The 25,937-nt window shown below is 46.5% G+C and overlaps 2 protein-coding genes across 6 annotated transcripts; one reads left to right on the top strand and one right to left on the bottom strand.

Moving 5' to 3' along the window:
• Window positions 1–166: 166 nt before the first annotated feature.
• LOC108027556 (blood vessel epicardial substance) lies at window positions 167–25,937 on the bottom strand. 4 transcript variants are annotated; one of them, XM_044093531.2, is made up of 8 exons: window positions 25,529–25,828; window positions 19,208–20,340; window positions 6,479–6,636; window positions 6,305–6,407; window positions 6,088–6,237; window positions 5,847–5,988; window positions 2,301–2,333; window positions 167–1,652 (listed from the first exon to the last, which is right to left on the bottom strand). In XM_044093531.2, the coding sequence occupies exons 2-8, from the start codon at window positions 19,757–19,759 to the stop codon at window positions 1,588–1,590; spliced, it is 1,203 nt and encodes a 400-aa protein (XP_043949466.1). In that variant the 5' UTR covers window positions 19,760–20,340; window positions 25,529–25,828; the 3' UTR covers window positions 167–1,587. The 4 variants fall into 4 exon arrangements, with proteins under 4 accessions (XP_043949466.1, XP_016954510.1, XP_043949465.1 ...); XM_017099021.3 differs by lacking the exons at window positions 167–1,652; window positions 2,301–2,333; window positions 25,529–25,828 and adding exons at window positions 3,319–5,233; window positions 25,921–25,937; XM_044093530.2 differs by lacking the exons at window positions 167–1,652; window positions 2,301–2,333 and adding an exon at window positions 3,319–5,233 and having other exon boundaries at window positions 19,208–20,337; window positions 25,529–25,822.
• On the top strand, window positions 13,609–18,849 carry LOC108027555 (transcription factor kayak). Of its 2 annotated transcripts, none has more exons than XR_007765970.1 (3): window positions 13,609–14,579; window positions 17,330–17,706; window positions 17,781–17,925. XR_007765970.1 is itself a non-coding variant. In XM_017099019.3 (3 exons), the coding sequence occupies exons 1-3, from the start codon at window positions 13,942–13,944 to the stop codon at window positions 18,227–18,229; spliced, it is 1,347 nt and encodes a 448-aa protein (XP_016954508.1). In that variant the 5' UTR covers window positions 13,609–13,941; the 3' UTR covers window positions 18,230–18,849. The 2 variants fall into 2 exon arrangements, 1 of the variants encoding a protein (XP_016954508.1); XM_017099019.3 differs by having other exon boundaries at window positions 17,330–17,589; window positions 17,781–18,849.

The following is a 25,937-nucleotide window of genomic DNA, read 5'->3' as shown; positions in this document are numbered from 1 at the left end:
TCTCGTTTTGTCTCAGACTCCTTCCAGGTATTAAAAGGAAGGACTATGCAAACACGTGTACATACCCCACTGAAAATGACTGAAAAGAAGTAAAACACTCTGCTGCCCAGGATCCTTTTTGGCGATCCCGTACCACACTCCCTTTCCCTTCCTCAGTGACACCGCCTTGTGTTAAATCATGTCCGTTTTACTTTATTTTTAATTATGCTCAAAGGTACGAAATACATTGAACTATTGGTTTTGGTTTAGTTCGGGTTTGGTTTGGTTGGTATGCAGTTGTGTGTACGCTCTATGGGGATCTGTTCGGGATCTGTTATTCCTAACCCTTAACCTACACGAGACAAACGTTGGGATCGATACATTAACACGGGTTGCAATTCAGGGGTGGTCTGTGGGCGCGAAACCAAACTGCTGCTCTACGCATGGTGGCCGTGGTTCAGATGAGTGGGTCGGGAGTTTCGGACTGCCAGCCTGAACCTCCAGGGGCGGGCCGGGGGTTGCTAGCTGGCAGTGTACAACATTTCGCATTTAATTGGAACTCTCGTTTATATGTGTTCTCCTGCCGGCTGGCTGCGTTATTTTATACCTAACTAATGTTCATGGTCCAACAAAATTAGTTTTCCCGGCTCTCGTTTTGTTCAACGTGTGATTGATGCACTTGCATAAATTCAGGCAAATAAATACGAACAGGGGCATCAAATATGTACGGGTATGACAGCACCATTGAACCCAGGATCTAGCCAACTTTCGGTTCGGTATCATGTGACAGCAAGTGGTTAATGATTGAGGGTCAGTTTGGGCGGGAACGGTATGTAAGACTGGAAGGGATTGCTTGGGGTTTTGGGGGGCTCAATCAACGATGGCCTATGGAATGTCTTCTTGCTGCCTCTAGCGGGAGTAGCCACAAACATGTTTTTCGGCCACTACTCATATATATTCATGTACATATCGTGTATTTATATCTGCATGTTGCACACTCAACGATTGGGGCTCAAGATTTCTTTTCGTTTACAATCTCTTATCTTTAGGGTAATAAAAAAATACATTTTTCTCCATTTAATTAATAAACGCTTCATTTCAGTTGTTCTCCTTCTAATTCTCGTCTGGTTTGTCATTCGTCTAATCCGTAGTTATAGCGTAATACAATTTGCAACTAGACTAGTTTTAATTAATATATAATTTGTGTATATATATATTTTCATTCTCTTTTCGAGGGTATTCTTCTCGTAGCGGCTTCAAAACATATTAAATACCATTGGGGTTTCTTCTCTTTGGCTAATTGTTAAAGAAAAACATTTAAGATTTGTGTAGGCCGAATGCAACACTTAACAATAATTTTGGCTATATAAATGGCTTTATAATTGTTTGGTTTGATGTACACATACAATTATGCAGCAGGATAACCTTTCTAACTTCCACGACTACGGGAGAAGAATACCCGTGTTCGAGTTGTAACCTCCTCATGGTATCTGGGCTCCGTGGATCCTCTTTGTTGGATTTCCGCAACTGCCGTTCCTCAGTATTGCCTAAAATATACATCTAATAATACTCAAAAACTCAAGTCTAAACATTTCGTCTCGATCCCTCTCAGACGGCCGTTTCGTGGTCCGTCTCATCGATTCTCCCAAGGCGCCAGGAGTTGGGATCTCCAGCTGAAAGATACAGATGTGGAAAGGAAAAGAAAACAAAACATTTATAGGTATTTCATTCAACGAAAGGCTAAGGGGAGGAGACTTAAATTCCCGGATTTACCAAACACTTTGTAAATTTTGCTCATTAAATTTGACTCAAATCCGAAACAATGGAAATTACAGTTTAAAAAGTTTCGCATGCACAAATCTAAAAGCAGGCACACAAACGGTCACACTACAGAAAGTTGAACACCGACTTAGAGAGAGATAGCTGTATAGACAGAGAAAGAGACGGGGACACACACAGGCTAGCATACATACGCGTGGGCTGCTGTTGTTGTTTCTGGACCCTTGCAGAGGGAGAGGGGGAATTTCAGATGGTAATCTCCGTGAATCGGACTTAACCCTCAGTTACAAAAATGATCTGGTAAAGGGTGGTTTTATCTTCAAGTTTCTGGACAAAAATCTCTAATAACTGATACATTTTGCATAAAGCACATGTATATATGACCAGCGGTTGGACACCCAGAGATTTACTTTCCCAAAATCATGACCATTTAACCGGACAATTAGGCTACAAAATGTATACTTAGCAATCGGTCTGCAAGGGCATTCGAGGTTTCGGTTCCCGAAACTTAGGATCCTTTTCCTATAGGACTTGAAACTTACCGCAATCGTAATACTTCGATATCCTGGGCAGGGCTGTTTTCGTGGTGGTAGTTGTTGGTTTTGATTGGAGGTGTTGTTGTTGTAGTTTTGTTGTTGTTGATTAACGTTTATGATGGAGTTTGGTTTGGAACGTTTACGTTAGACATACAACAAAATCATAGTCACCGAAAAAATAGAAAATCAAATACATAAATTTCATCACAAATCAAACATACATAGATAGAAACTGGTTGTTGTTGAGGTGAAAAATCAGTAGAAGAACGTGGTTAGCGATACAGGGGGCGGGTGAGAAATCAGGCAATATATTTATATGCACCAGGGTGTTTACTATTCTGGAAATAGAACTAGGCAGAGCTCGTCATCTACTTAGAACCGAGCGCTATTTCCAGAACCTCTAATCAAATAGCAAGTATTTTAGGTCCTAAGTTTACTTTCGCGTGCCGATCGCCGGTGATAGCAGAATGAAGTGATACAAATAACCATAAGATGTGAATTCATTAAGAACATGGAATACATTGAAAATGAAACTGAGTTCCTTGAGCTCAGAGGATCTACTACAAGTGTTTGGTTTTTTGTTCAACAGTTACGTCTCCAATGCAATTCGATTCTCTTTTCCATACAACACCATCAGATAGACACTATAGAGGGGCGGAAACGATGTGGCAGGTGGGCGTGGCACAGGCGTGCTGTTGTCGGATGCACTTTGTGTGTCAGCTTATGGGCATGCTGCTGTTTTGCTTTCCGTTTGTCATGATTGTTTGCCCAGCGGACCGATGAATGCCTGCCCCGCACAAACTTCGCCCTATTCAGACGATAGACGATCGCAGCCGCCACTCGGCGATGGCGACAACAACCGAATTGTTTAATTAAGTAGCAAATATTGTTGGCGAATTAGAATAAAAAACATATCAATGCCATTAATGATGTCAAATGGCCGAGCGCGTGCCTGTGCCAACGACGCTCTTGAAAACAAACTCGCCGCCGGATCGATTAGTGGATTAATCTCCAATACTGCATCTTGATATTATAGTGCTTTTTATTAGCTTTCGTTTTTGGCTTGTTTACATTCACAATGATTCCTTTTCGGTTATTACACTTTCTTGGGGGCGTCTGGGATGGAGGGGTTCTTGGATATACGGTCATCGGGGTTATGTACAGCAAGTATATTTATATTATGTAGCGTATGTACAACAACTTAGGCTATGTAGTGCTTAACATTATCCAATATTATTCGATATTAATTCTAATTAGTTTTCACGCTTTCTTCGAGCTCAATTTGTATGCAAATCAATCAACAAATCAACGAAAAAACCCTTGCATATGGGAATACAAAAATAATAATGTGTTAATGGAACGTATGGAGACTTGGTGGATGTGCCAGCACAGTAACTTTCCATTAAATGCCAAGCGGTACCAAATCAATTTAATCAAATAAAGCGATGAAAACTCTTGGGCCAGCGGAAAAGTTCATTTATCACCTGTCGCTAGACCGATCGATCTTGAGATCTTGAGATCTGGAATCGGTAATTGAAACTGAAGAACTGTTGATCAAACCAGTTTGCATGTTATTTGCTAAGATCGCAAGCGTGTCAAAGAACTAGTAAATATTATAACTTTCTATTCGTATTTTGTTTTTTATGCGAGTTTGTGACTAAATTATAACTGTTAATAATAATAAATGCCAAAATATTGCTGTTTTCTTTGATCAAAACATCCCTAAATTGTCCTCATATAATAAAACCAAACTTATTCCAGCTCATCTTCAATCACTTTTATAAAAATCATTTCTATGACATATCAAATAATACTACTTCCAATTCCAATTCAAAACCACAATCAATTATTTTAAAGTTTAGACCTTGGTTGGCTGTCTGGTCGCGTTCAATTCAAAAGCCCAAGCCCACTCAAAACGAAACTAATTCATGAGCAATCAAGTGTCTTGTCTGACTACAACTCAACTACAACCATGATCAGTCAAAATAAATTACAATTTTTACAACTGGTTTGACTACAGCTAACGATAGTTTTTTGCTAAGGATAATGAATATTTTCAAACAGTGTTGCCATGTTTCCTACTTTTTTTCGCTTGTGGATTTTTTGTGGCATACAAAATCTTTTTAATAAGCAGAAAAATGCTGGTTTATAGAGTTGTTTCGGTGTGTTATGCACAATAGCTAAACAGGGTTGCCAGGTTGAATTACAAAGCAAACTACAACTTATTGGGTTCCTCCTACATTTAGTATTTATAGTTAGTCAAATATTTTTAGTAGCTCACGTAAGTTTAGTCTAAACGAATTGTTAATAGAATTTGATGGGGATGTCAATAGTCCTTGACCTGGCATCACTGATTTTCAGAACTTTCCGCTGGCGTGGAAGGCCTATGTTTCCCAAGACGATGGGTTTACACAAAAACTCAAGTGTCTGTCTACTTGCTGGGCTTCGGGGGTGATACAGAGTTGGCTATTAGAACGATTAGATGTGTTAGATGTTTGTTTAGCTAGTGCTAGTTGCTATGCTAGGTATGAGATGGTTATATATGTATGATTGGATTCAAGATGAGGATTCAGATGGATAGATTCCAGATTCTTCTGATGATCGTGATGTTGCTGTTCATGTTGCTGTTGTGGTTGCCGTAGCTGCTGCATGTGATTGATGACTGACTGATGATTGTTTGCTTTTGTGGTTGGTGTTGTTGTTGTTGTTCTTGTTGTTGTTGTGCAGGTCGGAGGTGAAGGGACGGAGGAGTGATCTGATTTCTGTTCGTGGCAAGTTGGACAGCAGCAGCAGCGGGGCGGTTGCATTATTTCAGATTGCACTTTGCACGATGTTGTTGGCGCTGGTTGTTGCTTCTTGTACGGGCTGTTGTTGTTCTAGTTGTTGTTGCAGTAGTTGTTGTTGTTTGTACGTGCGACCGAGTAAAGGAACATGCTCTTCTAAAATTAGAGTTTTGCCGTAGAACAGGTAAAAAGAAAACAAAACAAAAAATCAAAAATGCACAGAAAATACACAAATAAAATTATACTACAGCAGAAAATAATTACAAATCAAACTATATTGCGGGTTGAAGTTAGGTCTTTAGGCCATGCAGAAAGCGTGCAAACAGAGATACACATAGAGACACGGGGGAGAGAGGCACAAAGGGTCGAAGGTGAAGAAATCAAGAACCCCAAACATCAAGAAAGTTAATGAAAGCGTGGGGAAAGGCTAGCCACAGCAGCGGTCAAAGCAAGAGTACAGCGAATGTATTTTGAAAAGCGCCCTTCATATGGTACAACTCCGACTATAAAGGCCCCTATTGCAAACGATTGCTATTTAACCATTTGCAAATAAATAAATATTCGCAATTATCAGTAATATATAATGATTAAACGTCGTCGAGGTTCTAAGGGAACACTTCATCTTTTCAATAAGGATTATCATTATTCAACAAACGCTTGGGCTTGGGCTGTCACTACTGTGCTAACCGCCGCTGTGCAAGATTAGGTGGACAGTGAACAGACTGCTGAGGGAGTAGACTGGGTCAGGGGTCGAGGACGCCGCACTCACCCTGTAGCTGCCGGTTGATCAGGGCCGTCAGTCCGTGGCCCACATCCACACTCTTCTTGAGTATCAACATGGGCTTGTCCTCCGCATCCTCTGCATAGCCACCCGAGGGCAGGAAGCCATTGCTGGCTATTGATTCGCTCACCTGGCGATGAAAACGTGGTAAGCAGGTTAATGCAAAGTGACAACTACTCTGTGACTGGTGAAGCAGACAGCGAGAAGAGCTGAGAGCACATCCACGCACCTGGGTCACCTGCATCAGCTTCTTGACCACATCCCGGCCGAGAATGTGATCGAAGACCGTCTGCAAGAAGGGCTCGGCCATAATTGACAGTTTGAGCTTGTCGCGATGCCAGATCAGCACCCGCGACTCCTCCATGGCCATAATGGAGACCTGTCCATAAGCAAAGTATTCGATCGTTAATAAACTGGTGGATCGTTGGCGCGCAGGAGCGACCCACCTGAAAATAGTCATCGGTCGAGACGCCAAACCATTCCGGCGAGTCTAGGAACTGATGTGGAAACACGATGTGCAGGGCTCGCTGATGCTGCGACACCACCAATCTGAAAAGTAGGATGGTATACGTGCATCCATCATCCGAAATGCGGAAATGAATCTCCCGGGAAGCACTCACTTGCCACTCAGCACCAGCGACAGGCTGTCGACCTTGGTGACCTTCTCCTGGGCGTAGACCTCCTGGTATTTCAGGGCGCGTATCACCTTCATGCAGTTGAGCACCTTCTTGAACTGGTGGCGAGTCACGTGCAGGGGCTGGAAGAGGGCCAGGTACACCTGCAAGTGAGATCAACAAGTGAATGATTATTGTGACAGCTACAGATCAATTGAACATATTTATCTGCGTTTTATTTGGCGCCTTAAAACAATGACTTATTTTTTAGCGTTTCCTTCTGCCGCATTTCCCTTTGATATTTACTGTCCGCCCTTCCAGGGGAACCACATAAATATTTAACGACAAGTGCAAGCTAATCCAAAGCCGCAAAAAAGAATATCGATCGTTTACCCCATAAGTACTAAGAAAATATTGTTTATTCTGTTAGATTCTCATTCGTGCGTGTACCTTCCTTGCGCTGAAAACTTTCCATCCAAATAGTCGCGGGTTCCAGGTGATGGAAACATCAAATGCCAAGCTTGATCGTGGGTAATTTACAAGTCTGTGTGGCCTATGCGACAGATTGGATGGGTAATAGACGATACACCGGAGTATCGGAAATCCCGAGCCTGCTGGCCAAAAGACTCCCATGGAGGTCCGCCGGCTGACAATCTCTGTTGTCAGGCAGATGTTACACCAAACGCTGGGCAAACACATGGGCAACTGGAATGGGCAAATATTATCGCTGACCGAGAGTGTTAACTGATGGCAAGGCGTCCAGTATAACAAGAGCACGCCCCCTTTTCCCACCTGTTCACCTATTCCCATTTGCTCATGGATGAGCTTCGGGCCTGAGGCCACATTGATTATGCTGTGACTAGTTTTTCGGCGGGCCACCCGCCCGCTCTCCACCCCGTGGCGAGCCAAAAAGCCAAGACAGCGATCACATGGCCAAAATATAAGACCCGTGGTGTCAGTAGCCAGAGTAACAGCGGGGCACAGCTGTTGCCATGCAAAATATTGTGTGGCTTGCTGACGCAGCCGTTAGACGGGCCAGCCGAGCGGCCAACAGCCCCCGATCCCTCCCAGCTCCGCGGGGGCGCCCATGGGACGGGGCAGTAGCAACAGCAGCAGCACTCACAACGGCAACACAGAGGCGATCGCATTGCACACGAGCAACGTGAAACGGCGACAGTTTTCGGTGTTCCGCTACCCTGACTAAAAGGTATACATGTTCGCTTAAAAGCCAAACACCTGTTTCCTACAAGACTGTCTAGTTGCAAAGGAAAAGGCCATACATATGTATATTTTTATTTGTGCTCCGCTACATTTTGGTTCCTCAATACATGAGTCAAAAAATCAGCTGTAAGCCATTAGTTATACTTTACTCAGGGTCTTGCGCCGTCGACCTAACACAAAGGACTCCTTATTATTGCGAACGAGGTTCGGTTTCGATTGATTTTTTGTGCATATATTGTCGCTTTTTGTGACTGAGGTGACGCGCGGCCATAACATTAAACATTAACGAGCATGGCTAAATAAATAAATAACATAATCAAGAGGTTTGCCGGGCGGCGGACAAATTGCGATCCGGGGCAGGTTTCGGTGGCGGATCCAGCGGATCCAGCGAATCGTTTCGATTTGCAACAGTCGTCGGTCGCCAGTCGCTCGTCGGACATTGCCGCGGATTCCCGAGTCACGTAGGCCACTCTCCACAGAGGCACAGAGGCACAGAGCCACTAAACCACTGAGCCACCAGGCGCAGCTCAGAGAGCCTTAAAAAGCATTACAATAAAACCGAAATCCACAGAGGCAGTGGGAAGAAAGAGTCTCAGGCACAGTCACGGATACACGGAGAAAAACATCCTCGAAAGAAATCACTGGGGCCGGCATATAGTTTAATATCATAATATAGATAAGCAATTCGCACTACTCGAGAGTATTAAAATCACTAGTGGACCGGCTAATAACACTGATTATAATAGATTCACTTCACTAGAAAGTGAAAAGAGGAATATTTCAACAATAACTACTCTTGCCAAGTTTTTCGGAATTCCATTTGGAGTGCCATCACAAAGAATATCATACCTAGAACGCAATAGTTCCATCCAGTTTTGAGATCGTTCTGCCCTCGTGTGATGCAGCAAATTGGTCTCTGTGTAGAGCTGCAGATACCGCAGATTGGCGGGCTCTGGACGGTGATGAGCCGCCGGCTGGACAGCTACGCACATGATGGACTGCCATCGAGTGGGAACCAGGGCACTCGGAGCGGGGATGGGTCGTTGTTCCTTTGCTGTGGGAAACAAAGCGCAGTTCCGCTGTGCCGCTCGCAATTTGCGAATTGAAATCAATGAAAGCGCCAGAATTCCAAGAGTTTGCGCGTATCAAAACCGAAGCAAAGCAATGGCGGGCGATCGCCGGCCAGAGATAGTGCTCTACTCTGGATCCGAGCGCGCCAGATTAATGTACTTGGTTGGCCAGCAAAGAGGCACTGGCCTCAGGTCATGAACCAATCGAGCAGGCCCAGGAACACCCTTTCTGATGATGATGAATTGCCCTTTTAATGGGCTGATACCTTCATTTATCAGGGGTTGCCCAGAAGGTTGACCAAGGACCCGGCTAAATGTTGATGTCATACTGACTGCAAGCAAACATCCATAAATACCTTGGCACTGTGCTTGGGATAGCACTTACTTAGGACCTTATCACCATCACCATTCACCTAGTAAAAACAAGAAGAATTGAGAAGGCGAAGACTCTCCCAAGGGCAATCCCCTAGATGCGAAGAACTCTCCAGGTGCATCCCTCAGATGACGATCGGCCGTTGTGGGAGACCCTTAGCGGCCCAATTACCGCTGATCGGTCTGATTATCTCCTTGCTCGGCCTCTTCAGCTTTCTCCGCCTCTTACTTGCTCTTAACTGACCTGCCCAAACGATCCCCGGGCGGATCACGGAGAGAGCGAGCCCGAGAGCCGTTGAACCCGTTGCCTCTGCCCCGCGGTGAGCCGCCGAAGAGAGGTTCTCTTGGGGCTTCCAGAGAGAGGCCGGTCGGCAACAGTGGGCCACATAGTAGCTTTAGACGGTACTGCAAGTGTCGATCGCTGCGCACGACGGCGCCGGGTGGCGATGGAGCTCGTAAACAAAATCGCCTGCCGTCAACAACCAACTTGAACTGATAACTGATAACAGGAGCTCAACTGCAGGGAGTTTTCCGCGGCTCCCCTCCGGCACTGTGCAGTCGCTTATCAGTGGCCAACCAGTCGGAGCTGTGGTGAAATACCATTCCTGAAACCTAACTACAGTACCTGGATACTTCTTTCCACCGCCATCCTGGGAATAGTGTTAGATGTTACATCAATCCTCCAAGAGGCAGTGTCTCTAAGTCGGTGTTGTGTCAAAAGTCCAACATAAACTCGATAATACAGCTTCGAAAAACAGAGACATTGTAAATATTTTGCCGCTCTGCAAATTGATTTTACACATATCTCACACCCACTATCTCAGTTCATAGAGCTATTATCTCGGTATCAAGATAGATCTGGGAAAAACAAAGATGTGGTAAATATTTTTGTTGTCTGCTCTCCAAATTGATTTCATGTTTTTCGTCACTTTTGGCGCTAATTAAGCTGTCAGCGGTCTGCAGGTGATTTAGGTGACTCATGTGACTCCAGAAAGGGGCGTTGGGCGTTTCATTAGACTAACCCCTGAATCTCCGGATCTGCTCGGGCCGCTCACGTGGCCGGTGTTTTGCTTTTGCCCGTGAAGGGATTGCGCCGCGACCCGAACAATGATTGAGCGAAGGCGCGTGGGTGGGTGTGGAAAGTGGGGCTGGTTCTGGGGCTGGTTCTGGGGCTGGTTCTGGGGGCGGTGGCAACGTTCCCCCTTCCGTTGGCCCACTGCCACGATGGACAGCTGGTGCTGATCGCCGAGTGTCCCGCGATCTGTTGGGGCCTCCCCTTCCAATTACCAGACCCCTTTGGGCCAGCCACCCGTTTGCTGGCCCATTAGACGCGAAAGCCGGCCGGCACGTCCGCCTTGAGGCAAAGTCGAGTGGAATTTGCCGCAGCGCCAACCGAGAAACAACAAACCAGACTTGGCCCACGTACCATCCCGTCCATAGGAAAAGAAACCAGCGAAAACTATGAGCTCTAATCGAATGTCAAGACTACCACCACGAGGTCCGAATAACCAGCGAAGAATACGATCTTCAAGAAATGCAAATGCCTCATGTATCATACTGCTTAAATACTGCGCACAATAATAACAGCTTGACAGTTACTAGTTCACCAAGTATAAAACAATAAATAAAATATTAATATATTAAAATATTTGCGCTCATTTGGCCCTATTTGGTAATTTTAATTACTCTGTATTACCAGCTTTTTATAATCTATCATCGAAACTGTAGTAAATAAATCTTGCACAGAGTGTGCAGAAACAATTTACGGTGCAGTTAATGTCGACAGTCTATGAATAGTTTTACTTAATCGTTATATCACTCACCGGCCCGTATATCATATATGATTAACCAATCTAAGGATTGATTTACTAGCACGCAGCCCCAAAAAGTCATTGTCACAATGATCGATCTATTTGGGCTTATTGGAATGCAGCTTTTGCTAGGAATTTAAATTACAGGCCCTGGAGGAAACCTACATAACTCAGAACCTTTAAGTCATATCATTAAATGAAGTAATTAAATACTTTCTGTAGGGTTGAGCGCCTGACCGATCACCCAAGGTTCTTGCCCAGCAACCTTTGATCTGTGACCACTTCCCCCCATTTGATGGACTGACTGATTGATCGGCTGACTGATCGATCGATTGACTGCGATTTGATTTCGAGATTCATTCACCAGAAGTACTGCTGCTTTTTTTTGGGGCCGCCAACTCGCGGAACGTGCGCCACATGACAAGGGGATTCCTCGAATCGGTAAGATGTACATGGAGAGTGCTTTCTATATACGACTCCTGGGCGATCGCCGATCGATGCCTGCCCACAAACTGCTCATTATCTAATTGCGGCTCCCCAGTCCCAGTCCCAGTCCCAATCCCCATCCCATAGACCGCGTTCTGCTCGGCCGGACGTAGCTATCTCCGCCGATCGAGACGATCGATCGTTTTGGGCCCACAGCCGCCTCCTTATGATGCATACAAACAACGCCATTATTCCGCTTTTGGTCGCCCAACTCGGACGGACATCGTGCCACTGGTCTCGATTTCTTGCCCACTCACCGTGGCTCTCAGGAATCCAGGGGTCCGCGGATGTATCGGGGATAATGCCAGGGTCCGCTGATTGGCCCTGATTAGCCTCTGCGCCCAGCGCAACCAACGACCTTTAATCAACTAATCAGTTTGTTTATTCTATTTTCGCCATCACGTTCGCCGCCTGGGGTATTTTCGCTTCGTTTTTGCGCATTATGTGGGTGATGTCTGCGGGATCGCCAGCAGTGGTCTGCTTCTGGCGGGCTTGAGCGGCCCTGGTCAGCGGTTGATCCTCGCCGAGCTTCAACTGAATCACTGCGTGACTCACCCGGGCCACTCTTATCACTAGCGTTTCCTATCTGGCCTATTTCACCCGCATTCAGCCATATTTCTGCAGTGGGCTTCCTTCCACTTCGCCACTAAACGAATAAATAAATGCTTTCTGATTGTGTGTATGACCAGCTGGAAGACGTTCCAATATCAACTGGTGGCAGTTCCCTCTGTGTAACTCACAATATTTTGTAATAAACGTTTCGTAGTTATTCCCTTGGAGTTGAAATGAGTAAAAGAGGATTTCCAAACACTTGAGTTCGGACAAAATCGGATGTCTCTACAGCTTTTCCCCCAAGGGTTGGCCAATATTTCCCAGACCCATATTGAATATCTGCTTGGTAGCTTCTCCAAGTCGAAGAAAGAACGATCCGCCCGACGTCAGTGGTCGCAATCCGACGACTCATGCTTGGTACACCGGAATCGGTGGAACTCAAAGTATATATTTGGGTGTCTGAGGAACTTACACCACATGCATATTTCAGAGAATTCCAACCCTTTCCCGGCGCAACAGTGTAGGAAAGTTTTGCGACCGAGGGCTGTCCCGAAAACTATTCACATGTGGCGTCCATTTGTCAGGTGCTTATAAGGGGCCTAATGCCAAACGATCGCAGCGTGACAGCCGCCGCTAATTGCGGCTGGGTGGTGGTGATGGGCGGTGGTTCTCTTAAGCCCTGGGATGCTCCCAAGAGACCCGTGAAAGCCCAGCCTCCCATTCCCCGCCATTCCCCGCTCTTCTGGGGCAACCCGGTTCAAGTGCGTCGCACAGTGGGTGCCAACAGTACATTTGGGGACCTGACCTAGATCACATTTCCCACAAAGAACACACTATCGTATCTTTTTTTAACCATTATTCATTAAACCATCCTTACTGACTTATACAGGAAACATTACTATATTACTACACCAAATTCGAGTTAAACTACAATATTTTCCACTGTTTAGATGGCTGTTCCTCTAATATGTTAAAATTTATTTTAACCATTATACATTAAACCATCCTTACTGACTAATTCAGGAAACATTACTATATTACTACACCAAATTCGAGTTAAACTACAATATTTTCCACTGTTTAGATGGCTGTTCCTCTAATATGTTAAAATGTATTTTAACCATTATACATTAAACCATCCTTACTGACTAAATCAGGAAGCATTACAATATTACTACACCAAATTCGAGTTAAACTACAATATTTTCCACTGTTTAGATGGCTGTTCTTCCAATATGATGCATTACTATGCATTGGGAGCTTTACGACCTCAAAGCGTGAAAGACTGCCTATCTAATCACTTGTTGTTCACTTTGTCTCGTCAAAAATAGGTTCTACAGGCCCAAATTCGTGTACAGCTAGGTGCAGTCTGCGGATAAGAAAGCACCCGTCCTGGATTACCAGACGCCCGCACTGCCATGGGGCCCACTGTTGCATCAGCTCCGCCGATCGAGAGAGCGAGAAGTGGTTCCCGAAGAGCGAAGAGAGTGCAGAGTGGAGCGTGGAGCGCTCTCCGCACCCGAGCCCCAGTCCGAGTCCGAAGAGAGCGGAAGCAGAGCGGGCAGCGACGTCGGCGCAAGAACTGGCGTCGGCGACGGTATATATAAAACCTAATGGCAGCCCCGACTTCCCATTCAAAATCAGCGCGCCGCGTGTCGCACTTGGTCCCCCGGCAACCAAAAACCGAATAACCATCCCAGATATTAACCAGACCCCAGTTCCCAGATCCAAGTCAAAGCCCCGACCCAACGTAACCCCGAGCAGCGCGGTGCAGTGAAGTCCCCAGACTCCAAACCCACATTGTAACAGAAAGTAAAGCTAGCCCGAAGTCAATTTTTTTGCTGTGCGAAGCGAGACAAAGAAGAGTGCCAAAGACCAAAGTTAAAGAGGCCGCCGAGCGAGGACGAGGATTACCAACCCAAGGAAGGAGCCGAGGTCCTAGGAAACCAATGCGAAGATGTGCCACAACTCGGGGATCGTGGAGAAAGGCAACGAGCAGCAGATCGAGCGCTATATGGCCTGCGGAATGCCCTCGAAGGCGGTGAAGAGTGTCAAGTACACGCTGAAGAAGCGCGAGAGGAAGGAGCGGCAGAGGAAGGACCTCCAGAGGGAGCAGCAGCTCCTCGAGGAGCTCGAACTGAGCAGCAGCAGCGGCAGCGACTCCTCCTCGAACGCCGGCAGCGACAGCGAGGACAGCGAGGACAGCGGCGTCACCGAGACCCTCGTGGAGTCCCCGTCAGCGGCAGAGAAGACCGCTCCCAGTCCCAAAGTGAGCAGCAGCACCAGCACCACCAGCAGCAGCAGTACCTCCTCCTCCACACCGAAAAGTGAACTCCTGCGATTCTGCCCAAGATTTCGGAAACTGCAGCAGGAGCAGCAGCAGCAGATGCTCCGCGAGATGGAGCTGCAGGAGGAGGAGTCGGTGGACACCAACGCCGCCACGGCAGCCGCTTTGAAGGCCCAGCAGCAGCGCAAGCTGAGCTCCATGGAACCGTCGATGGACGACGCCCTGGCCATTGGCACCCAGATGACGCGACAGGTGTCCGAGCGAATCACCTGCCTGGTGGCGCAGCTACAGGCCAGTCGCCTTTACACGTAAGTCTTCCCCAGAAGCACCTCCCCAACTTCCCTGATATAAATATTTACCTATTGACAGCTGTTTGACTTGCTAGTTTGGAGATATGTTATTATTTGTCTTGGTAAATAACAAAAAAATCTCGAAATTTTGATATTTTCTATATACTACATGTTCTGGTACATTTGAGATCTATTAGGCCACAATTTTTCTAGGTGTTTTCGAGATCTGTTATATCGGAGCCCTCTAATATATATTTGTTCCACTCTAACCTTTGCCTAGACCCATAGAACAAAGAGTAAAGTAAAGTTCCAACCCTTTCTGACAAAAGCATATGCAAACCTGCACCCGAATAAGCGATTGTTAGTCTTTCGACCATTATGACCACTAATAAGCAGTCAATTTATGACATTTACTGCTGTTCCTACACATGCCGCACATGCCGAAGAAAAATTACAGGAAACGTCAACTATTTTATTATTTTTGGGGACGACAAAGTCGCAAAACCAATTAATTCTGGCTTGTCCCGCCTCGCAGACAGAAGATGTTTTGTATTTTACGGCGCATTAGTAATGCCCCAAAATTAGCCGCTGGACTAATGATAATGCAGTGGAATAGTGGAACACGGGTACAGAGGTAATCCCATCTTGTCACTGTATTCCACTCTGTAGTTGTCGTCGATCGACACAGCGCACGCCCCCTCCATTAAGAAGCCGTAATGCATCAGGTGGCGTTATCAGCTCTTATCAGCTCATTGTCATGGCCGTGGATCATGCTGATCACGCCTCTGTATTGGCATCTATAAATGCAAATACATTCGTATAGTTTTTCCACCGTCTGCTGTTGTCTAGGGCGCAAGGCCGTTATGCAAAAGGCGAACCCAGGAAACTTCAGCCGTTCCTCTTATAAAAGACTAATTCGAATTTAATATCGGGAATTAGGTGGTTTAACTATAGAACACATGTCACCGACTCCCAATTGCACCACAAACCCATTGATCTTCATTTTGTGACTTGGTTCTTGCCCCTTGTTGCCCTGATAGCGACATTGATAATGCCTGACAGCAGACGCCAAACTCGTGACCCGCACGATGTCGAGGAATCGAAACTCAGGGCTATGGCAGTATCACGCTTTTCCGCCGATAACCCTCGGAAACTCCCCACAAACTGAGCTGGAGAAGAGCCCAATTTTTTCGGGGTGATTCACTGGGATTTTTCCCAGCTGGGGGTATTACTTACGATAAGTGTGCGCGTCTAAAAATACGATATGCGAAGGTATGCCTTGACCGTAAGCTGACTCAATGTCAGGCGATAAGTTGAGCCTCGGGCGGGCGGGGGTGTGTCTGGGTCCGGTCGCTATCTTGCGATCAGTGGGCCCCGTGACGACTGTTGGCGAGTCAATAGAGTTCCCTAAGACCCCTTGAATCACCCGCTCTGGCCGTCTCGCTCTCCCGACCGATCCACCACCACCTGCTGGAGAGCAAAGTGCGATCGGGTCCTACGTCATTTGGCGAAGCTTTTCCAGCCGTACACTCGAGGTCGCAGTTCTAGCTCAGAAGGGGAACACCTTATCTCAAAGTAAAACCTATTCAGCAAAGAATGCCATCGGGAGAGATTAACGATGATTAGTGATTTATGATTATGTTCTACAATTGTAATTTATTCTGAGTTACTATAAATCAAATTATTGAAGAAAAAATTCTAACAGTCTTTTTGCTTTTACCTGATCTTATGTAGGTACAATTTAAACGTATTCCTTGGCTTATTCCTTCGAGCACAACTGTACCTAGCTGGCTTTGCCGCATTTGATCGTTTTATCAGCTGTTCGCCAGCTGATTCGCCCGAATTCGCCCCAAGTGCAAGTGCAAATTGCAATATACACGCTCTTATGCTATGAATACCGCCCAGAGATTGCCAATTTCTGGCTTTTAGTTCTGGTCTCCACGAGAGCAGCCCCAGCGAGGGGAGCAGTGGGGGCGCGGCGAAAATATACAATATTCGGTTGCATGCGTTTTCGCACGTACGCCACTTTGGCTCTATTCGCCGCACGACAAAAAACGAAAAAGCGTGCAAAAAAGACATAAAAAACGTAACAGACGGATATGCAAAAATCACAGACGAAAGAGTGGGGGGAGTAACGCAACAAATGCGTAGACACGAAAAGAAAGAGACAGAGGAAGGCTCGGAGAGAGGGAGGGAAGAAAGGGTCGGCGAATTCGCACGATCGCAATCAGTGCAAAAGTTCGCCGCAAATCAAATCTAATCGGACATGAGGCCACGTGGGTACGTAATACCATTTACCCATACCCATAATCAAAGCCCTGTGATCGGGCGGCTATATCTTTTTGGAATTTGCACCCCCGCCGATTACGTTTCTATTGTGTTAATAAATTCGCTAGAAGCATCACTCAGGCCACACGGCGAAAAAATATAGGGCATATCAATAGTCCCATGAGTTCTCGACCATTTAAATCATTTTATGGGCCTTTCCTACTTTTTAAGCGAGCTGCTAAGCGAAAATATTTGTCGGATGTATATATAATTATCGCAATTTCCGATTAATTCGATAAATACAGATTTAACGGTGTTTTGTAAGTCTAAAAATGAGTGTTGCTTGTTCATTTAGGAAGCTTAGACATTCAATTGTTATGCTTTAAGAAGTATACATTTTATACTAGTTTTTTCAAATATTTAAACAAAATTAGAGCCCCAACGACAGTCCACCAATGGTCACTATTTACTTATCGAAAACTCTTCCGCTTCAATTGCAGAATTCTGACGCGAACAACACAACCAGCGCACTTGATAGCCGTTTGCATATTGGCCTTTGTGCTGATGACTGTGGGACGCGACCTCATCGACCCAACGACAACAGTGGAAACCGCAACAGCAACAGCAGCATCTGCAGCACCTGCAACAGCAGCAGCAACATCGACGCGAACGGCCACGGGCGGCGTTTTGGCGGCCTTGGTGTTCCTGGGGGCCTTTGCCACCCACTTTGGGTCGCAGATCTGGATGACATTTGTCTCGGGTGAGTGCACTTAGACCGCAGGACTGTCCTGACTGTCCTGATCCTCCGGGAACATCCGTCCAGACCCATCCAGAACATTATTCACACCAGCGATCATCAGTCGACCATCAGTCAATCGTAATTACATTCGTAGACCCTTCTGGTAGAGGAACGCGGCTTACTAACGGGCACTGCTTTCCCCATCCTTGCAGGTCTCTCGCTGTATTTCTCGCTGCCCCGCCACGTCTTCGGACAGTGCCAGCAGATCCTGTTCCCGCGCTACTTCGCCCTGAACGCCGTGCTCAGCCTGACGATGCTGGTGGTGTACGCCAAGTACTTCCTGAGCGGCTGGACGACGTCGGCCGGCATCCAGATGGGATCGCTGGCCCTGGCGGCGGGCATCGAGGTGGTGGTGCGGCTGTACCTGGTGCCACCCATGCTGCAGCTGATGCACGAGAAGTACAGGATCGAGGACGCGATCGGCAGCGGCCAGGAGGTGGGCAGCCTCGTCCAGGGCGACCTCGTCGACTGCCCGCACTACCAGCGCATCCACAAGGGCTTCCGGCGCATCCACATGACCATCGCCATCGGCAACATGACGGTCATGCTGACCACCTGCCTGCAGCTGTATTTTCTGGCATCGAAAATACGCCTCAGCTAAGGCAGGGCGATCGGAGCGGAGAAGAATTTATAGATTAGGATAGCCACCCCCATACCACGCATCACACATCAACCACTGTATTTCCATGTTCGATAATTGTCTCAAATTTGTTTACTGCTCATTGAACCATTGATCCTTGGACGCCCTCCTCCGCCCCACGCATTAAAAATATTATTTTCTCCCGAGGACGCCTCGTTTTCTGCGGCCTTTCAATCTGATTTCCTGTGATAAACTCAGCCCGCCCCACACACCACCCCAAGCACCCAGCCACCCACAGGCCCCGCGCGAACCACAGCACATTTAGCCCATAGTCGATAGCCAATAATTTACACGGAGTTATTAATTAATAGCCTATTGATAAATAATTATACGGTTTTTTTTCTCGAGCGAGAGCACGCAAATCCATTAATATCTTCTGTTATTTATTAATCCATCGAAAACTGTGCCTTTCTCTGCTTTAAGTGCGCATGTTTAGTGAATGTAATTTATAATTAAACAAAAGGAAAACAACAAAAGAAAACAAACAAAAAACCAAAAAATTCAAAAACCAAACAAAAAATAAAAGCAAATACATGAAATCAATACAAGTATCTAAGCAAGGTCGATGTGTAAAATTGAAATTGTGGTTTTTCTTGGGGTTCCCCAGTTCGATTCACAGTGGGTCATTTTGCTGACATGAAATCAATTTTCCACCATTGGGTGGTGTTGATTGGGCTGTCTACTTTTCGGCTGATAGACTTTATTGCAGCCGAGCTTCGGACTTTGGCACTATTTCAAAACAGTACGTATAATACAAAAAAACGCTAAGGTTTTAAGGTTTGTAATATTAACCTTCTACCCACGATCCCTTATGTTTCTTACGTAAATCAATAGACTAAAACAACCGTGATTGGTTGGAAGAGATTTCTGTGGCACCTCCGTATAAAACGATTCTCTCTTATATAGATAGTTTGTAGCACTCAGGTGGGTATGACTTACCGCCTCGATCTCCTGCTCGAACCTCACGGGCCTCAGCCGGCACAGCACGACGACCAGATAGACGAAGTTGACAAACAGCCCCATGCCCGACCATAGGACCACGTCCGGCGTGCAGGCCACCAGATAGCCGTGCATGCCCATCATCAGGCAACCGATGAGCAGCATGGCCCGCATCCACAGCGAGCCGTAGGGGCCGTGGGGGGCCAGGAAGGCCAGGAAGAGGAAGGCCCAGCCGAGCTGAAAGTACAGGTGATGTGGCTGCTGCCATCCGAGGCACTGTTCGATGGACCAGTCGCCGGGATTGATCGACCGCAGGGTTCCGTTGTTGTCCCAGGTGATCGTGCCGCTGCTGGCGGCGCTCGTGCCCGCCGTGCTCTGGGCTATCAAAGTGCCAGCGGAGGCCTCTGCTCCGGCACCGGGTGCTGGTCCAGGGGCTCCTGGTGCAGCTGCTCCGCCCAGACCGATGCCCATGACGCTGCTGGCGCTGCTGCCGGCACTATTGATCAGAGCGCCCATCCCAACGCCCGCCGCACTGCCCGCTGTGCTGGGCATTCCGCCGATCCGGATGATCCTGCTTGTGCTGCCTCGCTGCCTGCCTTTCAGTCTCAGTCGCTCTCCTCAGCCTGATCCTTGAGCTACTCCTTGGGAGCACCTCCTCGCCAATTGCCAGGAGCCCAGTGGGTTGGTGTATTCGCTGACTATGCCCCAGGGTTCCTGTCTGCGCTCGGTGCAAAAACTCCTCTTTTTCAGTGTTTTTCTGAACAAGTTTGGGGATTTCCTTTTTTAGTTTATGAATATTTTAGTTTTGTTTAATTTTCGTGGGTGGTTTGGTTATTGCGCTGCCCTTTCCGAAACGGTTGTGCTTTGTGGTTCGTGTCGCGAATAGACGGTTTTCCAGCGGTTGTTGTCCTCGCCAAAGCAAGATTAATTCAAAATTCCTTCGTTTAACAAGTTTGAGCTGCCCGCTGATCCGTTGTCGTTGCTGCCGCATAAGTATTAGTTGTTAATTTTTGTAGTATTGCGTTTGGACTATGTGTTGCTGTTGCTGCCGCCGGATTTCCGCGTGTGTTGCTCCTGGCACAGTTGCTGCTGCTGCTGCCGCCGGTCACATTGTTGCATTGTTTGGGCAGCTGCTGAAAAATGAAAGAAGTAACATTTTTAAGACAGTTCCACAAACTTTGAACTAGTCGAAGGGCTGAAACAACCCGTGGCTTTGTAACAGCCACGTAGAGCCTTATTGAAAGGGAGGAAAATCGCATGCAATTAGCTAGGCCAGTTCATTAATTAATTATTCATCGGTATTGCAACACAGTTGGGAGCCCTGTGAACTGCTGCAGCTGCCAGCGAATGTCCCAATTCTCAGAGATCGATGTATTGCACCAGTCCACCTAAATTTTTTACGTTAGTATTCCCTTCCTTGGATTATAAATCATTTCGTGTTAGAAAGCTACCTTGTTTCTTGTATCCTCTAGAGCCGTTTCTTGTCAATCTTCTCAAGGATAATTGAATAATATATGAAGAAAGCTTCGGATGTAGGATCTCCATCCCTAAGCCTGGCATTCCCACCAGTTGAATTCAACACAACTGACTGGGATTAGTCACATGTGCCAACTTAGTTCGCTTGATAGGGCAAGCAGTGCGTGGATACCTAAGGATGACTAATCTCAGCACGAGTGGTCTGCTCCTCAGACAGTGTCTAGTGCTTCGCTGACCTCTGTTCGCGTCTTGAGATCAGCGCCAGCATAGTTCAGGCACATCCAAATGCTATATCTCACACTAGCATCTACACGGTAATCCGAAATAAATCGTACGAAAATCCACGGGAACTCGCAGAGCCAAAGACTATCTGCAGTTGCTGGCTTTTTCTACTTTTGGCGACGGAGATCCGCACAACCTGTTCCCGACCGGCCAACAAAACTTGGTCAAAACCTCTCCGGAGAGCACTCACACATATAGAACAAAGCAAACAACGGCTGCGAGTTTTGTTTGCTGACCCCAATAGGGAACTGGGGAAGTGGCCGAAAGTGGGTGAGGGTATGGTCTACATGGTCTGGGGTCCGGGGTCCCCCGTATATTTTATAGTGTTGGGGTTGGTCTGGAGAGTGCGACTGGAAAACGAAACATTTCCGGGCTGGACATGAATAATAAAACAAAGCAGCGAGTGGGAAAGACAGCGGAGAAGGGAGGAGCAGAAGGCGGTGGTGGAAGGGCGTCAGGGAAGGGCACCAAATAATCAATTCGCTGTCGCAAAGTTCGTGGTCGCCAATGCACCAGGAGAAATACTTATGACACCCACATCTGGAGTCCAAGTTACAGTGGGATTTCCTATTTAAGGCCATGTGACCATTCAAATCGAATGTTTACTATTTTCTAGGAGCGTAAACTTCATCACTCAGAACCGAGTGTTTCAGAAAGTGAAGCTGGGCACTTCTCCCCAGTGTAGTTATTGAAGGCGGTCAGCCAACCGTTGACAGACAGTCTGGCGGTGATGATGGTGGTGAACATGATGCCCTGGCCATGTCGGCCGGGCTGGCGATTACCCAACACTTTGCGTATTGGCTGCACTGCAACAATGTCTTCGGCGTGTGGCTGATAGCGGTAGCGATGATGAAGTGGCAGCGACACACATCGGCCACACAGGCCAGCAAGGCCAACACTTCCTCATCATTATCATCCACGCCTCGGGGCAATCGAATTCGCGTTGATTACCGAGCAAGCGAATACCCTGGAAATCGCCAGTTGTGGCATGCGGCAGAATGGGGAAGTCCGCTTCGCCAATTAGATTCCGTTAAGAACTTTTTCGCAAGTTGACAAAGTGTTAGTACTATATTATATTGCTACATCTCGTAGAGCAATAGTGGAGTTTCCTTTCCGAAAACAACCAAAGTGGCTCTGGGAAAATGACTAGAATATAAATGTATTCAGCTTTCTTCATATCTCGTAATTGGTATTTGCCACCGCCGTTTGTGGGCTAATTGGTCGGCTCGAGGGTCGGAAGTGCTTTCTCTGGAGCGTGGCTAGGTCCGAAACTACAAATACCCTCTGTAAGGGGTATGCCCACACCAGCGCACGCACACACTCTGCGCAGCAACAACAACCGTGGGCAGAGCAGATGAAGTCATCGTTTTGTTGCCTTGAAAATAAAGCACTCACAGCCACAGAAACACGAACACCAAAAACAAAAAGCAAACAAAACAACAAATGCAAATACACCTAATACACCGCTTAGAAGACCAGAAACTGAAGTCCATAGCCAAAGGTAAAAGGGGTACGAAGCAAGCTCCAAGACTGAGAAAAATAAAAACAAATATGGCCAAAGCCTAATAACACTAGGTAGAACACGATGTAAAACCAACCGAGTTACTATTTTTGCATGTTTAAGATCCCCTGAAACAGCCACATCAACAATACGAACCTTAAACCGAGAGCAAGCAGCTCTTTTGATAACGATGTCAGTGGGCACTGAAAAACTGAAAAACAGAACAGAGGGAAAACTGGAAAGTAGAAAAGTAGAAAAACAGACTGGGAAACTTTTAATGCGAAAATGCCAATAAGTTGTGGCTGATAGTTGCCAGAAGAAAGGGAAAAGTCGCGTGGAAAGGGCTGGGTTGAATGGCATGTCAATGGCCAGTGACAATATTGGAGAGGCGGGGGTTAATGGGCGATGCGGACTCCCCTCTTGGTTTCCCCATCTTCCCCTCCCTTCCGTCGTTCCGTGGTAATTTCGCATCGAAGTCATCGATTGCCTTTGTCCAGCAATTGGTGTTTGCTCGGTCGCAATCATCGTAAAACAGTCGTGGGGCATCTAATGAGATATCGCTATAGCCATTACCCTTAAGCGGTTTGTATTCGTCTTCCCTGCCCTTCGAATCGCTCGAGTCATGGTGGGGAAAGTACCGATCTTTGGTAATAAAAAATTCAAATGAATGTACGAGTACCTGCCACTTCTTATGGATATCGTGTAAGTGTACCTGCTTTTTCCTATAGAAATGCACGCTTGTACCTCGAAAAGGAAGTGAACATGTACCATTTGTACAAGAATTATAATTTGTTATTGTAATTTGTACTTCCTAAGGGGTTAGCTGGGGTTGTTGGCCCGGAAACAAGAGCTCTGTCATGATTCTTTACGATTTCGCGAGAAATTTTTATCTTGGTACATTTTAGGTACATGATTTGCTTGAGGAATACAGACTGTATCTTTCAAACTATTGTTTCGCTTGAGCTAAAGCATTAAAATTGGACTTTGAGGAATCGACTTAAACACAATTCTTAGGTAGTCTTCCAAAAGACTTCAGAGACGAGTCATAGAAGGGTATTTAGTCGTCGATCAGAACTTGTAGGCGACCCGCGGAGTTCCGTATCTTGGCCGATTCTAATCGGTATTTGGCCCGCAGACAAGTTATGGTCGTAATCCAATTGGAAGCGGAACTTGTAAGGCAACAATTGGAGGTGGAACCGATGAGGGAAATGGGGGAAAAAAATGAAACATTAGGGGGAAAGGGAGGAGATCGGACATTAGAGTCGTAAGCGTCGCAGAGGTTTAATTACGTGAAATTAATTGTGTAAAAACACGGCGCTGGCAGCGGTTCTTAAGGGTTCCCGGACTGCGTCCCCCAGTTATTTGTAATTTTTCAGCAACTCTGGAGGGGGCAGGTGGAGAGTGCAGAGGCGAAAGTGAAACGGCGGCAGCTTTGTTTCTCTCGCCAATTTCCGTTTCCCACGTGTAAGCGAAAATAATAACAATAACGAGCCAGCAACATTGTCTCTCGCCCCATATGCCACATTAAATTTTACATCGTTTTTACGGCCAAAAACGGGCCGAGCAAAGGCAAAATTGTTGTAAATTAATTCGAGCGAAAGCAGAAGTGCAGCAAAAATCACTTAATCACTCACTGGCCATGTAAATGGGTTAGGAAATGGCCGGCAAGATACACAGAAAACTGATGGATTGTCATGCTGATGGTCGGCAGTCAATTTTCGGCTACGTCACAAGCCCATTGATAGGAAACTCCTCATTATGACAGACAATTATCAGCCTTCATCCAGGGGCGACAAGTGGGAGGGGAAGGTCACTTATCTAATCTGAATACTTCTGGAGACGAGCTATCAAGTAGCTGGCGGTTATCCAACTTTGTGGACAAGATAGTGTCTCAAAATAATGACAAACTCGACGGTTCGCTTAGATTTCCATGCTGACTTATGGGAATAGTCTCACCGTGTGCTTTATTCCAATACTTTTTTTTGCCATTTTGAAGATATGTTCATGTTGGATTTTCCAACTGATTTTACACCCCTTTTCCCCTTAATTACCATAGTTTCTTTATTATATTTATCTAAAACTATAGACCTAAAATGGACCCCTTGCGTGAGAGTGGTTTACCCTTTCCATAGACCAAAACATCCGATGGTTAGTGCTCTTATTATCCCCCTATCATTCTTAGTAAAGAATGAAAAATCGTGGATGATGTTTTTTGGGAACCTGACTATTTCCAAGTTCCGTCTTTAACTCCTATCTTGGATCCTAAGCCTAGAAAATCGAATGCTAAAACCGTGCAAAACCGTGTAAAACAATTTACCCCAAATCGAATTTTGTATCTTTTTGGGAACTTGGATAATAATAAATAGAGGCCCCCGATCTTGCCTCCCTTTCGCACGCCCAGGACCACCAACTTCCATAAATACACACGCACACACACAGAGAGTTGCATGCCAGAAATGCCATGCAAATGCAAGCACCCACACACACGCGGAGCGGGGTGGGCGGCATGAGTGCGGGGGGCAGGAGTTGGAGTTTGTTGCTTTTGGTTTCCCCTTCTGCGCCTCCCCCGCCCCATCCCCCGCCAGCCGTTCTATAACTTATTCTTCCTCTTCTTCGATGCGTGCTGGCAACTGCAACCGCTGCCTCTGCCGGCGTCGCTGCCGCCACCCGCACGCACACACTTTCACACGCCCCGACACATACATGGACGAGTACATAACACATGCATTTTTAAGAGCGTGTTGATGTTCGATTTTTCACCGTTCCCACTGAACTCTACACACAAGCGAACTGTTATTATTTAATTACTTTTGGCGCGACTTCAGTTAAAAAGCCAGCAACAACAACGCCGCCAGTGTATATACACATGTATGTACATTGCACATAACAAAGCTGCCACTCAAAAAAAAACCAACGTCTTCCACTGGCAATCACACACACACGCACACCGACTGGGGGTGCCCGAGCAGGGCGAGAACAATTTGTTTTAAATATTTAGCACGTGAGCTTGTGCTTTTCTCAGTGTGGTCTAGGTAAACCTCCTTTTTTCCCTATGTATTTACCAGCAGAAGTCAACTTGTATTCGCTCCGCTTGGCGTTTTTTGGGTTGTTTCGGCGATTTGGCTCCCGTTTCGGATGAATATATCGTGTATCGCGCAAATCCGATAGGGTATCAGCAGTTTTTCACTGGAAACCGTGAGTTTTCTGCCCGGCGGTTTGTCCGATGTCTTTTTGTCATATTTTCTCCGACATTTTTGTAAAACGCAACGAAAACACGGAGCAGCGGCGCTTTTATATGGGAAATAAATGAAATGTAAACGGCTGAGAGCGCTCCGAACCCTCTCTCGCTCGCCCGCTCTCCCGGAGAGAGCGCAAAACAGCTGGGAATCGGGCGCAGGAACAGCCGGTTACGAGTTGGCCATCTGAATGCAGGCCGTGCTCTTAGGTGACTCACCCGTGCCCCGGCAACTA

Source organism: Drosophila biarmipes, chromosome X (assembly GCF_025231255.1).
Source record: "Drosophila biarmipes strain raj3 chromosome X, RU_DBia_V1.1, whole genome shotgun sequence".
Lineage (NCBI taxonomy): Eukaryota > Metazoa > Arthropoda > Insecta > Diptera > Drosophilidae > Drosophila > Drosophila biarmipes.
Note: the sequence above shows the minus strand (reverse complement) of the source record. Positions and strands in the feature narration are given on the sequence as shown.

Coding starts and splice junctions, on each gene's coding strand:
- LOC108027555 (XM_017099019.3), top strand. CDS start 13,942: ATGTGCCACAACTCGGGGATCGTGGAGAAAGGCAACGAGCAGCAGATC. Junction 14,580..17,329: donor CAGGCCAGTCGCCTTTACAC/GTAAGTCTTCCC, acceptor CTTCAATTGCAG/AATTCTGACGCGAACAACAC. Junction 17,590..17,780: donor CTGGATGACATTTGTCTCGG/GTGAGTGCACTT, acceptor CCATCCTTGCAG/GTCTCTCGCTGTATTTCTCG.
- LOC108027556 (XM_017099021.3), bottom strand. CDS start 19,759: ATGCCCAGCACAGCGGGCAGTGCGGCGGGCGTTGGGATGGGCGCTCTG. Junction 6,637..19,207: donor TCGAGCAGGAGATCGAGGCG/GTAAGTCATACC, acceptor TCTCACTTGCAG/GTGTACCTGGCCCTCTTCCA. Junction 5,989..6,087: donor AGCTGATGCAGGTGACCCAG/GTGCGTGGATGT, acceptor TTTCATCGCCAG/GTGAGCGAATCAATAGCCAG.